The following is a 15063-nucleotide window of genomic DNA, read 5'->3' on the forward strand; positions in this document are numbered from 1 at the left end:
TTATTCTTGTTTAAAAACGGCGTGATGTGGGAACGAGGAGGAACATGGAAACAATATCGTGCACAAGCGTTTTGTATGCGTTGTAACAATACAGAAGTACGTGCCAACAGGCAGCCACCGAAGACAGCATCGCCATAACTTAATTTGGATAGAATTAGCGCGTCACATAGATTATCTATTATCTGTGTAAGGTGTCCCCCAAAATTTATTTATTATTTATTTATAGGTATGTCAGACCTAAAAACTAAAAAACAACGATTTTATAAGCGGTACAGATCCGCATCAAGCCGGATATTCCCCATAATCTTCATCAATCACTAGTCATTAGTGTCAATACGCGTAAACCAAATAAATGCAAATAATTGTAACATTTTGACGACCAGTTTGGCTCAGTCGGTAGTGACCCTGCCTGCATGCTGAGCCGCGGTCCTGGGTTCGAAACCCGGTAAGGACATTTATTTGTGTGAGTCATGGACGTTTTCTATGTATATTAAGTACACATACATACATACAATCACGCCTGTATCCCATGAAGGGGTAGGCAGAGCACATGAAACTACTCAAGTTTCAGTGCCACTCTTGGCAAATAAGGGGTTGAAAGAAAACGAAACTGTGACATTGCATTGTGACTGTGGCATTTGTATATTATGTATATCGTTGTCTGAGTACCCACAATACAAGCCTTCTTGAGCTTACCATGGGACTAGTTTTTATTTTTATTTTTTATAAGAACAAAAACTTGCAAAAATATTTGGGGAAATAAGATTTTGGCCACTTCCAGGCTGCGAAACAGCGCCATCTAGTTTTAAGCCTAAAAAGCCCATACATTTCAGGGGCACGCTTTTTTGTATGGGCTTTGTCTGTCCCGTATTATTATTTTTTTATTCTTTATTCTTTATTTATTCCTTAAATTAACATTAACAGCCTAGCTAAACATGTCAATCGTACAGGAGGGTATAAACATGAATAATCCTGGTACACTTATATAAAATAGTGTGGCGGAACATAAAGTACATAATATAGTAGGTACTCACACGTGGATTGAACTTGGAGTAGTTATAGACTCCCAAAGTGACGGGCGCTGATCGCAAGGAATTGCGACTCCGTGCTGTGAAACATATCCAGTTTGCTGTCGCTGGCCAGTATGTAATTGAGAAGGGTTAAAGCGTGGTGCAGTGGTGAGTGCGACAGAGCATGGGTGCGTGTAATACCAAACAGCGTGTCTGACAGAAACTATAATTCTTTAAATGTGGCCATTATATCTAGGCACAGAACAGTAGACGCATTATGAACTATCTGCGTTCGATACAGGAATGAACCCACGGCCTTCCAGTGTGGCATAGAGTGCGATGCCTTGTTGATGTCGAAATCCTTGATAATATATAAACCCTGAAATAGACAACAAAGACATTGATCAAGTTTAAAGTTTAAACTTACTTCTACATTTATTTCCATGGGTAAATTGGGTAAAGAAAAGAAAAAAAAATGGGAACATCAACTTTTTTTTTGTCTTTCGCTGCTAAAAAATCAAGAAAAGCTAACAAAATAATGCACGCATTCATATTCATTCATTTCTTGCTTAGGCACGCCACAGACAGTCTTAAAAATTCATAATCTTAAAAAAGATTTGTATGCAACCTGTCAGTTCAAACTGACAGAATTTTTAGATTGAACTGATAGATTGCATACAAATCCTTTTTAAGATTGTGAATTTTTAAAACTGTCTGTGGCATGCCTTCTGACATTGGGGTTACTTTGACTTCGCATTATTTTTAAACGCACAAATCCACGTTTCCGAACGCACGCGCGATAATTTACGCTAGTTGACGCGTGATTGTCGCTAGATGTCACTTAACTATGTCTATACAAATAACTCGCATTTACTGATGTATGGGAGTTGCAACTCTTCCCTTACTTATTCCTCTATGTTACGTACCTTTTGAATTTGGCAGGTTTTTCTCGAATACGGAATGTCTGAACCAGCCATGAACATTCTTCCCATCCAACTGCGGCAGTCGATCTTATCGAAACGAATAATCAGCTGCATTTTTCCAGCCTCCATTTTATATGTGTTAATGCTCAACTGAAAGAATACAAAAAAGCTTGGTAACACCCGCTTCTTAAAATATTAATTTAGTATAGCTTGACAATCCAGCGAGGAAATGCTGCCAGCGTCTTCGGTACTATGCCACAGGGGTTTTTAGATTTATTTTAGTTTAATTTTAGATTTATTTAGTTTAATTTTTATTTTAAGTTTAATATTAGAATAATATTAGATTTATTTAGTTTAATTATATTTTAAAGTTTGTTATTTACAAAAATATGTTGTAAACCCCAATTCTGTATGAAATACAATATTTAGTATAGCACAACATTGCTGGTAAATTTCCAATATGATTTGAAACTAGTAATATTGGTATGGCACGAAGGTAATGAGACACTTGGTTTACGTTTTATATTTTTTATTATTATTACAATACAAAAAGCTTAGTCGATGATGTAATCACCATTAGCATCTATGACTTCTTGCCAACGATCCGGCAAAGTTTGGATGCCTTTCGCCCAGATCTCTGATTGCTGTGCCTCGAAAAAGTTGTTCAACTCCACCTGTACATCATGGAAATCATTGAATTGTTTACCCCGCAAATGTCGTTTCAGGGCTCTAAACAAATGAAAGTCTGATGGTGCGAGGTCTGGAGAATAAGGTGGGTGGGGTATCGTCTCCCAGCCCAAGTTCTGCAGCTGTTGGCGAACGGTAGATGCGACATGAGGTCGAGCGTTATCATGTAGTAAAATTACAGTGGCTCGTCTTCGTCGTTTTTTCTTGATAGCAGAAGATAGTTCGGTGAGCTGTGTTGAATATTTGTTAGCGTTTACAGTTTCATTGTGTAATAGTTCATGAAACAGCATGCCTTGCGAGTCCCAGAAACAACAAAGCAAAACTTTTAAGCGGTTCTTTTGACTCAGCTTCGGTTGAGTTGGTGGCGTTTCTTCTCGAGGCAGCCAAAAAGCACGACGTGTATCGTTCTCATAATAAATCCATGATTCATCTAACCCGTACCAGATCAGTCAAAAACACTTTACGTCGGGGTCGCAGCAAAAGTGATCGACAGATGGCAACACGGACTGCACGACTGGCGTCGGTAAGGATGTGCGGTACTCATCGAGCCAAAACTTTTCGATACCCAAGCTCATGCAGATGGTATTCCACAGCGTGGTGACTGCAGTTAAGTGCTTCCGCTAATTCACGAGTAGTAGCATCAGGATTCGACTGTAGTTCGCGGCGTAAATCGTCATCATTGAATGCAGGTGGTCAGGTGGCGTGACTGACTTTCAAGGCTCCTGTCTCCTGATTTAAAACGGTCAAACCATCTAGACACCGTGGCATGGCTTGTACTTCCAGCGTCCAATGCAGTGTTGATATTGTCAGCCGCAGTCCGCGCACTGTGGCCTAACAAGTACTCGTATAAGTAAAGTGTTCGAACTTGTCGCTCGTCCATTTTATTTCAATCTAACTAAACCAATTACGAGGGCGGCTTTATATACCCTCACATTAGAAGTACCTAGAATGTTCTACAACATACTAGAATATTATCGAAAACAATTAACTTACGAAAGGAAATGTATAGAGTTTTGTAGAGTGTGTCATTACTTTTGTGCCAACCCAATACACCGAAGAAAAGTTTCCGAAGTTGCAAATGTTCTCATGGAAAATTTAATGGTCCATTTTTTATGGAATTTGATGTGTATTACCTAGATAATAAACGGCGCGTGAAACTCAAACATCGAATGAAGCGATCGTCAACAGTTGAGAACATTGCGCAATACATCTGAATCTTAAAGAGAATTTTCTTAATGGCAACTGGCATGAGAATTTTGTCATGAAATTCCAGCAGCGAAACTCTAACAGCAGATGTCTAAGTACGAGTACCTACATATACTATACGCCCATAATTATATGGTGAATGTATAATATATTCGTTATGTTGGATGGCGTATTAGTAGCTTAGATGGAAGAGCAAACTCTTGGTTGAAAAAAACTACGGAAGTGGGGTATAGAAGATGATAGAAGTATACAGGGTGGCCCATTCAAATCGGTCAGTATGGGCACAGTATAATAAAGAGTACTATCGTACAGTATGGCCACTCCCGCTCCCCGCTGAAAGTGCCGCCCACCCCCTCTCGGTTACCTCACAGTTACCGTCTATCAAAAACGCGAACAGTCGACCTGTCATATTTCACTCATACAAGCATAGTACGCGTTCACCTACACGAGCTTAGACTGTGTGCTAGGAACGCGCCTCTTTCATATATTTGATCGCCAGTGTCCGAGGTGTGGTATGGGAAAGTCTGAAACTATAAGACATACGAAGATTTGTTCTTAGGAACCATGTCACCGATTTTGATAAAAAGAAAAACTGCATTCATACAATTAAAAAAAAAAGTACCCAGCTGGGGAATCGAACCCGGTTGTTTTGAAAAAATAAACTTACACTATTTCTATTCAGATATCGTTTGTGTAGGTCTTAAGCAGGGACCGGACAACCCCTTCCGCGCTACAAGCCTTTCATTGGGAATCCCTAACGTAAGGACGACCCAATCGAGAGACTCTCCCTATCGAACTGCAAGCCCATTCATTTGACTAGCCCTTACAAAAAACTAAGCAAAACAATAAAGCTAGCCCTGTGCATTGGCTTAGCGCTATCCGATACGGCTTGCAAGCCTTTAATAAGGGTTACCCTTATTTTAAGCGCTATTTATAAGGCTTTCCCTTTTGTTAAAGCGTAGTCGAGCCTTGCGTAAAAGAGACAGGATTATGAATCTAAGCTATTGTAAGAACAGGAAGGAAAATGCGCTGTTGCCACTCCGCACTATGCGCCCCATTTTTAATTTTTCAACGAAACATGTTTTCGTTGGATAAAAGTAGAACACGGCTAGAAATTATTTTTAATGAACTGTGAGACAAGGAAGTGATGGATCGCCTGATGGTAAATGATCATCGCCGCCCATAGATCAGTATGTACGTTCGTACGTATGAATGTATGTAGGTATGTATGAATGTATGTAGGTATGTATGTATGAATATAATTATGTAAATATGTATGTATGCATGTAAATATACAGTGTTGGCCGAAAATCAATACAATTAACCATTAACATTACACATTGAAAACGTTAATTGCCAACATAAAAACAAGCCGTTTTCGTCATCCAACTCGCCTTGATGAGTTAATTGGGTGAGCAGTTCCTAAGATAGAGCTGATGCTGAACCCTGGCTTTTCCCAGGAGAACGCGGGTTTGGTTTAACATAGGCAAGCGCTGTTTTCGTCATCGGACTTGTTTTGATGAGTACTTGAGTGAGCAGTAACCAAGGTAGAGCTGATGCTGAACCCTGGCTATTCCTAGGGGAACGCGGGTTTGGAGTAACATAGGCAAGCGCTGTTTTCGTCATCGGACTTGTCTTGATGAGTACTTGTGTGAGCAGTAACCAAGGTAGAGCTGATGCTGAACCCTGGCTACTCCTAAGGGAACTCGGGTTTCGTGCAACATAGGCAAACGCTGTTTTCTTCATCGGACTTGTATTGATGAGTACTTGAGTGAGCAGTAACCAAGGTAGAGCTGATGCTGAACCCTGGCTTTTCCCAGGGGAACGCGGGTTTGGAGTAACATAGGCAAGCGCTGTTTTCTTCACCGGACTTGTCTTGGTGAGTACTTGAGTGAGCAGTAACCAAGGTAGAGCTGATGCTGAACCCTCGCTTTTCCCAGGGGAACGCGGGTTTGGAGTAACATAGGCAAGCGCTGTTTTCTTCACCGGACTTGTCTTGGTGAGTACTTGTGTGAGCAGTAACCAAGGTAGAGCTGATGCTGAACCCTGGCTATTCCTAGGGGAACGCGGGTTTGGAGTAACATAGGCAAGCGCTGTTTTCGTCATCGGACTTGTCTTGATGAGTACTTGAGTGAGCAGTAACCAAGGTAGAGCTGATGCTGAACCCTGGCTATTCCTAAGGGAACTCGGGTTTCGTGCAACATAGGCAAACGCTGTTTTCGTCATCGGACTTGTCTTGATGAGTACTTGAGTGAGCAGTAACCAAGGTAGAGCTGATGCTGAACCCTGGCTTTTCCCAGGGGAACGCGGGTATGGTGTAACATAGGCAAGCGCTGTTTTCGTCATCGGACTTGTTTTGATGAGTACTTGAGTGAGCAGTAACCAGGGTAGAGCTGATGCTGAACCCTGGCTATTCCTAGGGGAACTCGGGTTGCGTGCAACATAGGCAAACGCTGTTTTCGTCATCGGACTTGTCTTGATGAGTACTTGAGTGAGCAGTAACCAAGGTAGAGCTGATGCTGAACCCTGGCTTTTCCCAGGGGAACGCGGGTTTGGTGTAACATAGGCAAGCGCTGTTTTCGTCATCGGACTTGTTTTGGTGAGTACTTGAGTGAGCAGTAACCAGGGTAGAGCTGATGCTGAACCCTGGCTATCCTAGGGGAACTCGGGTTTCGTGCAACATAGGCAAACGCTGTTTTCGTCATCGGACTTGTCTTGATGAGTACTTGAGTGAGCAGTAACCAAGGTAGAGCTGATGCTGAACCCTGGCTTTTCCCAGGGGAACGCGGGTATGGTGTAACATAGGCAAGCGCTGTTTTCGTCATCGGACTTGTTTTGATGAGTACTTGAGTGAGCAGTAACCAGGGTAGAGCTGATGCTGAACCCTGGCTATTCCTAGGGGAACTCGGGTTGCGTGCAACATAGGCAAACGCTGTTTTCGTCATCGGACTTGTCTTGATGAGTACTTGAGTGAGCAGTAACCAAGGTAGAGCTGATGCTGAACCCTGGCTTTTCCCAGGGGAACGCGGGTTTGGTGTAACATAGGCAAGCGCTGTTTTCGTCATCGGACTTGTTTTGGTGAGTACTTGAGTGAGCAGTAACCAGGGTAGAGCTGATGCTGAACCCTGGCTATCCTAGGGGAACTCGGGTTTCGTGCAACATAGGTAAACGCTGTTTTTGTCAGCGGACTTGTCTTGATGAGTACTGGTAAAGCTGATATTGAACTCTGGCTGTACCTAGGGGAACTTAGGTTTGGTGCAACATAGACAAACCCGGTTTCCGTTATAGGCCCTGCCTTTATGAGGACTTGGGTGCGCAGTACCCAAGCCACTGCTGTAGCTGAGACCTGGTGGTACCTAGGGGAACTCAGGTTCGGTGCAATATAAATAAACGCTGTTTTCTGTTCATAGTATGTTTCGTGTGAAATATCTTAGACTCGTCTTTATGACTGGTACTTGGTTGAGTTGAGTAGTACCATAGAATCTGTCAAACTATTTCTGTTGATTGTTGTGAATTCTACGAAGATCGTTTGAAACAGAAATACTTTTCTGGTGGCAATCAAGCATACAGCCCGTCTGATAGTAAATAGTTACCGCAGTCTATGGACGCTTGGAACTCCAGTATTCTCTTTATTTCCTGTGTTACTATTAGTGAAATCGACTGTACTTAATTTTGATATTCAAGTGGATATACATACGTATTTTTTTAGACATAAATAAAGTGTTTTATGTATGGCAAATTAATAAATTTGTTCTAACTACTTGATGTTAATATTCACTTCTGGTAGGATTTTTGTTCAGTTAATATTATGTTTTATGCCTAACTTGACATTGCATGAAATATTTCTATATTATAATTCACCGAAACCAGAGTTGCCCTAGATACCGCCAGGGCTCAGCTACAACGCTGTCTTGGCTATTGCGCACCCAAGTCCTCGTCAAGACAAGTCCGATGACGCAAACAGAGTTTGCCTATGTTACACCAAACCCGAGTTCCCCTAGGTACAGCCAGGTTTCAGCATCAGCTCTATCTCGAGTACAACTCACCCAAATACTCATTAAGACAAGTCCAATGACGAAAACAGCGTTTGCCTGTGCTACACTAAACTCGAGCTCCCCTAGGTGCAAACAGAGTTCAGCATCAGCTACACTTCGGGTACTGCTCACTCAAGTACTCATCAAGACAAGTCCGATGACGAAAACAGCGTTTGCCTGTGTTACACTAAACCCGAGTTCCCCTAGGTGCAGCCAGAGTTCAGCAACAGCTGGACTTTGGGTACTGCTTGCTCGAGTACTCATCAAGACAAGTCCGATGACGAAAACAGCGGTTGCCTGGGTTACACTAAACCCGAGTTCCCCTAGGTGCAGCCAGGGTTCAGCATCAGCTGGATTTTGGGTACTGCTCACTCGAGTACTCATCAAGACAAGTCCGATGACGAAAACAGCGTTTGCCTGTGTTACACTAAACCCGAGTTCCCCTAGGTGCAGCCAGGGTTTAGCATCAGCTGGACTTTGGGTATTGCTCACTCGAGTAGTCATCAAGACAAGTCCGATGACGAAAACAGCGTTTGCCTGTGTTACACTAAACCCGAGTTCCCCTAGGTGCAGCCAGGGTTCTGCATCAGCTGGACTTTGGGTATTGCTCACTCGAGTACTGATCAAGACAAGTCCGATGACGAAAACAGCGTTTGCCTGTGTTACACTAAACCCGATTTCCCCTAGGTGCAGCCAGGGTTCAGCATCAACTGGACTTCGGGTACTGCTCACTCGAGTACTCATCAAGACAAGTCCGATGACGAAAACAGCGTTTGCCTGTGTTACACTAAACCCGAGTTCCCATAGGTGCAGCCAGGGTTCAGCATCAGCTGGAATTTGGGTACTGCTCACTCGAGTACTCATCAAGACAAGTCCGATGACGAAAACAGCGTTTGCCTGTGTTACACTAAACCCGAGTTCCCCTAGATGCAGCCAGGGTTCAGCATCAGCTAGACTTCGGGTACTGCTCACTCGAGTACTCATCAAGACAAGTCCGATGACGAAAACAGCGTTTGCCTGTGTTTCACTAAACCCGAGTTCCCCTAGGTGCAGCCAAGGTTCAGCATCAGCTGGAATTCGGGTACTGCTCACTCGAGTACTCATCAAGACAAGTCCGATGACGAAACAGCGTTTGCCTGTGTTACACTAAACCCGAGTTCCCCTAGGTGCATCCAGGGTTCAGCATCAGCTGGACTTCGGGTACTGCTCACTAGAGTACTCATCAAGACAAGTCCGATATCGAAACCAGCGTTTGCCTGTGTTACACTAAACCCGAGTACCCCTTGGTACAGCCAGGGTTCAGCATCAGCTGGACTTCGGGTACTGCTCACTCGAGTACTCATCAAGACAAGTCCGATGACGAAAACAGCGTTTGCCTGTATTACACTAAACCCGAGTTCCCCTAGGTGCAGCCAGGGTTCAGCATCAGCTAGACTTCGGGTACTCATCAAGACAAGTCCGATAAAAAAAAACCGGCCAAGAGCGTGTCGGGCCACGCTCAGTGTAGGGTTCCGAAGTTTTCCATGTTTCTCAAAAACTACTGAACCTATCAAGTTCAAAACAATTTTCCTATAAAGTCTTTACAAAGTTCTACTTTTGTGATTTTTTTCATATTTTTTAAACTTGTGGTTCAAAAGTTAGAGGGGGGGGCGCACTTTTTTTTTCCTTTAGGAGCGATTATTTCCGAAAATATTAATATTATCAAAAAGCAATCTTAGTAAACCCTTTATTCATTCTTAAATACCTATCCAACAATATATCACACGTTGGGGTTGGAATGAAAAATATTATCAGCCCCCATTTTACATGTAGGGGGTACCCTAATATTTTTTTCCATTTTTTATTTTTACACTCTGTTGGCGTGATTGATATACATATTGGGACCAAATTTCAGCTTTCTAGTGCTAACGGTTACTGAGATTATCCGCGGACGGACGGACGGACGGACAGACAGACATGGCGAAACTATAAGGGTTCCTAGTTGACTACGGAACCCTAAAAAGCAGCGTTTGCCTGTGTTACACCAGAGCAAAGAAGGAGCCTATCATAACTATAAGTATTTGGTATTGAAAATTGAACCTTATTTTATCTACAGCCGTTTCCATCAAACGAAGAAACGCGCAAATATCACACACAGTGCCGCCGTAGGTAATGATCGTATGTTATTTCGTTCGGAGTAATGTGTGCTTTATGAGCGAGGTACAGGATTTAAACTCGCACGATATGCTATAAGGGAAAGCAAATAAAACCCAATATAAGGCTTACCCTTATGGCGTTAGGCTGAGCCGATGATAAGGGTTTTGAAAGGGTATTGGGCTATTTTAGGTAAGCGCTTTCGTTAGGGCTTTAAAAGCAAAATGAAAGGGTATCGCGTCAAAAGGGTAGGGTAAGTTAAGCCTAACGAAATACCCATACAAAACCCCGTATAAGGGATAGCGGGCCGGTCCCTGGTCTTAAGCAGTAAATATCTCTAAGAAACATAATGTCTAAAATGAATAAAATGCATTTTTTTCACATACTTTAATTTATCAAATATCTGGGCAACCGAGCTTCGCTCGGTTCTGTTTTGTATCCTTGACATGTGTCGCCATCTAGTTCAAAAATGAATAGTACCTACATCGAGCGAAAGAATTCTCAGCCTTAACAACACAACTACTCCACACGAGATGGCGCGCATTTCGCCACAAAAACTCAAATAGTGTATTTTCTATTCGTTTTAGCCTTGACCTGTGTCGCCATCTAGTGTTTGCAATAAATAGTACTTACATCGACCGAAAGAATTCTGTCTTAACAGTACAACTACTGCACACGAGATGGCGCGCGAAGAAAAACGCATGAAAACTCGAAAATTCGCGTTTTCCGGGACCTAAGGATAAGTTAGACCGATTTTTCACCCCCAAAAACCCCCACATAACAAATTTCTGCGAAATCGTTAGAGCGGTTTCCGAGATCGTCAGTGTAAATAAATATATATATAAATAAATAAATAAATAAATATACAAGAATTGCTCGTTTAAAAGTATAAGATAGTAGGTGTTCAAAGTGACCACCGTCTTTTTCAATACAATATTCAACACGTCTAGGTAACGATCTTACTATTGCATTTTGTATCTTCATGTGGTGAATCTGCGTTAAAGTTGACTCTATGGCTACTTTTAGGTCTTCAACGGTGTTATAGCTATTTTTGTACACTGTTGTAAAGATGAAGTGAACTTGCTGAATATTGTAACGGTGGTCACTTTGAACACCTACTATAAATTAAAGTATGTGAAAAAAATGCATTTTATTCATTTTAGACATTATGTTTCTTAGAGATATTTACTGCTTAAGACCTACACAAACGATATCTGAATAGAAATACAATACAATACAATACAAATACTCTTTATTGCACACCTCAATACACGAAACAACATAGCAAGTATAAACAACAACTTAAGAGGTAAAACAAGAGGTGGTCTTATCGCTAAAGAGCGATCTCTTCCAGACAACCTAGGTAGTGGAGAATAATAAATTTAACCTTGTAAGTAGGTGTACTAAATGTAGACTTAGAGGAAATCTAGCACAAACTATACTATACTACGCAAAACAATATACTACACACATAAAAATAAAATACAATACATAAACATACAAATACATAAATATATAACAAATTACATGCCAGAAATAGTGTAAGTTTATTTTTTCAAAACAACCGGGTTCGATTCCCCAGCTGGGTACACTTTTTTTTTTATTTTATGAATGCAGTTTTTCTTTTTATCAAAATCGGTGACATGGTTCCTAAGAACAAATCTTCGTATGTCTTACAGTTTCAGACTTTCCCATACTGACCGATTTGAATGGGCCATCCTGTATATTTATTTTAATTTAATGGATCCTTAGATTGGAGGATGAGGAAAAATGCCGAGATCGAGGAGTTATTGGCCGAACCTAATATCATCGGCGAAAGGAAAGCTCACAGACTTCGCTGGTTCGGTCCTTTGCTTAGAATGGGAAACGATCGAGCAGTCAAGAGAGCGCTCTTGGGTCGACCGGCTGGTGGCCGTCCGGCGGGTCGACCCAGGTATCGCTGGGAGGACAGTGTGGCGGCGGATCTCAACGGCTTCAAGTCAGTGACTGGCAAGAGGCTGCGAAGTATCGAGACAGATGGCGATCTCTCATTTCGGAGGCCAGGATTCACTTTGGATCGTTGAGCGAAAATAGTTAGTTTTAGCACAGTATAATGAGTACTATCGTACAGTATGGCCACTCCCGCTCCCCGCTAAAAGTGCCGCCCACCCCCTCTCGGTTACCTCACAGTTACTGTCTGTCAAAAACGCGAACAGTCGACCTGTCATATGTCACTCATACAAGCGTAGTACGCGTTTACCAACACGAGCTTAGACTATGTGCTAAGGAACGCGCCTCTTTCATATATTTGATCGCCAGTGTCCGAGATGTGGCAGGGCGGCGGGTCTGCGTCAGCTTCAAGTCAGTGACTGGCAAGAGGCTGCGCAAGATCGGGACAGGTGGCGATCTCTCATTTTGGATTCAATTTGGATCGTTGAGCCAAAATAGTTAGTTTTAGTTAGTTAGTTTGTTCGAAGGAATAATGTATATATACGTTTGTGAAAGGAATCTCTGCCAGCACCCTGTGTTGGCCGCTAAGTACCGTCCTCTTCTTTATCTTGCGGATGGTGAACGTGGAAATAAAACTCCTCTTCTTTGCGTACGGGGGATCCGGATGGGGACACTCGGTTGCGTTATCCAGTACCGCTTCGTATTTTATCTGAAAAGTATCAATTATGAATAGGGATGACGACTACATAAAAAAAATGGCATTCTGTTTAGTCCGTCAGTTAGATCGTCCAAAAATACTGAACACATATTTTTCGCTTTTTCTAATTGAAGAAAAAATACAAAGATGAGCATCAAAGTTCCGGAATGGGGGCTTGTGACGTTACCAGCTAAGTAAAAATTGTACCTAGGCGTGACGTCACGCGAAACTTCAAAGCGCAGTACCGTCCTCATTTTTCGTTTTCGAAAAAAAAGAAAAAATGCGTGTCTAAAATTCTTTGATAATCTAACTGACGGACTAATTAGTTTTTTTAGTCGTCTCGCCTATTAGGTAAATAAATAGTGGAAATCTATTTATTTAGGTTCCTACATCAACAAAATATCAATCATCCTCCTTGCGTTATTTCGGCATCAAATAACATTTCACATACATGAACAAAATATATTTAAATGAAATGTTTATTGTCATACTCTGAGTTAGGTGCAATGATCTCATGACTCCTAGCCGCCTCATGCATGATGATGAATCTCCATATCAGTTGAAACGTGTCACGATATATTAACGTGAGTAACACGATATGTACATGCGATCGCGGGTTCGAATTCGAACCCCGGCTCGTACTCGTACCAATGAGTTTTTCGGAACTTATGTGCGAAATGTCATTTGTGAAGGAAAACATCGTGAGGAAACCGGACTAATCTTAAGGCCTAGTTGGAAGGTCAGATTTATACTACGTCGGTGGCAAACAAGCGTACGGCCCGCCTGATGGAAAGCGGTCACCGTAACCTATGGACGCCTGTAACTCAAAGAGTGTCACATGCGCGTTGCCACCCCATTAGAAACTTGTACATTCCCTTTTGCTGTGTTAAATACACAGCAAAAAGGAGTGTACAAGTTCCAAGGAGGGTTCGGGTTGCCGACGACTCAAAGGACAATAGACGGAATAAGTCAGTTTCGTAAGTCCTCCCGTCATCAGCACATCGCACCCTCGTTGAGCTCTGGCAGCCTTACTCACCGGCAGGAACACAACACTATGAGTAGGGTCTAGTGCTATTTGGCTGCGGTCTTCTATAAGGTACTACCCCAGTTGGGCTCTGCTCTAGATTTCAGTCAGATGGCAGTCGCTTTCGTAAAACTAGTGCCTACTATACGCCAAGTCTTGGGATTAGTTGTCAAAGCGGACTCCAGGCTCCCATGAGCCGTGGCAAATGACGGGATAACGCAAGGAGGATGATGGCATACATGTGATAAACAACATAAACAATTTACAAGTTGCTGTATATTCTGAAAATTTCCGCAAATTTCTGTAAATGTTCATGAGAATATTCTCAAACAAGTTGCCATTGACGAAAATCTCTTTAAGACAATGTTCTCAACAGTTGACGATCGCTTCATTTTATACTGGCGTTTTATTATCAACTAGCTTTGGCCCGCGGCTTCGACAATTGCGGACTGCTTCACACAAACTCCCCCCCCCCCTCTCCATTTTAGGGAAGTGGGGGGTGAGAAAGAGACAGAATGTAGCCTAGAATGTAAAAAACATTCGCAATTTTGGAAACATTTCTTCGGCGCATTGTTAGACCACAGTATAATAAAGAGTACTATCGTACAAAACAATATGGCCACTCCCGCTCCCCGCTGAAAGTGCCACCCACCCCCTCTCGGTTACCTTACCGCCTGTCAAAAATGCGAACATTCGACCTGTCATATTTCACTCATACAAGCATAGTACGCGTTCACCTACACGAGCTTAGACTGTGTGCTAGGAACGCGCCTCTTTCATATAGGTATTTGATCGCCAGTGTCCGAGGTGTGGCTAGACTAAGCGTAAAACTGAATAGCTAGCTTAAATCTATAATACGCCGTTGAGGCATTGTACCAAAGATGCTGGCGATACTTCCTTTCTGTATCGCAATGGTGAAACGTTTGAGATAGTCACCAGCTCTTCCGTCGCCAGAGTACGTAGCCGAATGGCACAAACGCTCACGGAACGAAACGCTCGTAGATATCTATCTCTATCGCTCTTGCGTGTTGGCGCGACAGAGCCAGACTACCTTTCGCGGCATTTCGTTTTCGTTTCGCGTCGTAGAAATGCCATTTGGCTACGGGGCCAGTTACGTCAATTATTAGATGATTTCTGTAAAAAAAACTTAAGCGCACTGGAACCCCATGGACTTAGAGTTTCAAAGTCTAATTATTATTTAAGCGTATGGCGTATACTTGTAGACAATTAATATTACAAGTCGACATCCAGTCTAATGTTACACTGAGAAAAGAAAACAACCAATTTTCATGTTCGTTCAACAAGTTTTTTGGTTAAAATAGCGCCTACGTGCTCTTTGGTTCAAACAACAAGTTAGATTTTGTTAAATGTAATTAGAGAAGCATGTCTCTGTTATTATTAAAAATAAAAACTCGCATAA

The 15063-nt window shown here is 42.3% G+C and overlaps 1 protein-coding gene across 1 annotated transcript; it reads right to left on the bottom strand.

Moving 5' to 3' along the window:
* Window positions 1-903: 903 nt before the first annotated feature.
* Window positions 904-12873, bottom strand: LOC125229358. Its single transcript, XM_048134179.1, has 4 exons — window positions 12865-12873; window positions 12467-12631; window positions 1937-2083; window positions 904-1389 (listed from the first exon to the last, which is right to left on the bottom strand). The coding sequence occupies exons 1-4, from the start codon at window positions 12871-12873 to the stop codon at window positions 1234-1236; spliced, it is 477 nt and encodes a 158-aa protein (XP_047990136.1). The 3' UTR covers window positions 904-1233.
* Between the last annotated feature and the right edge of the window lie 2190 nt (window positions 12874-15063).

Source organism: Leguminivora glycinivorella, chromosome 9, assembly GCF_023078275.1.
Source record: "Leguminivora glycinivorella isolate SPB_JAAS2020 chromosome 9, LegGlyc_1.1, whole genome shotgun sequence".
NCBI classification, from domain to species: Eukaryota; Metazoa; Arthropoda; class Insecta; order Lepidoptera; family Tortricidae; genus Leguminivora; species Leguminivora glycinivorella.

Coding starts and splice junctions, on each gene's coding strand:
- LOC125229358 (XM_048134179.1), bottom strand. Junction 2,084..12,466: donor CAGAGATTCCTTTCACAAAC/GTATATATACAT, acceptor GTATTCTTTCAG/TTGAGCATTAACACATATAA. Junction 1,390..1,936: donor AAACCTGCCAAATTCAAAAG/GTACGTAACATA, acceptor TGTCTATTTCAG/GGTTTATATATTATCAAGGA.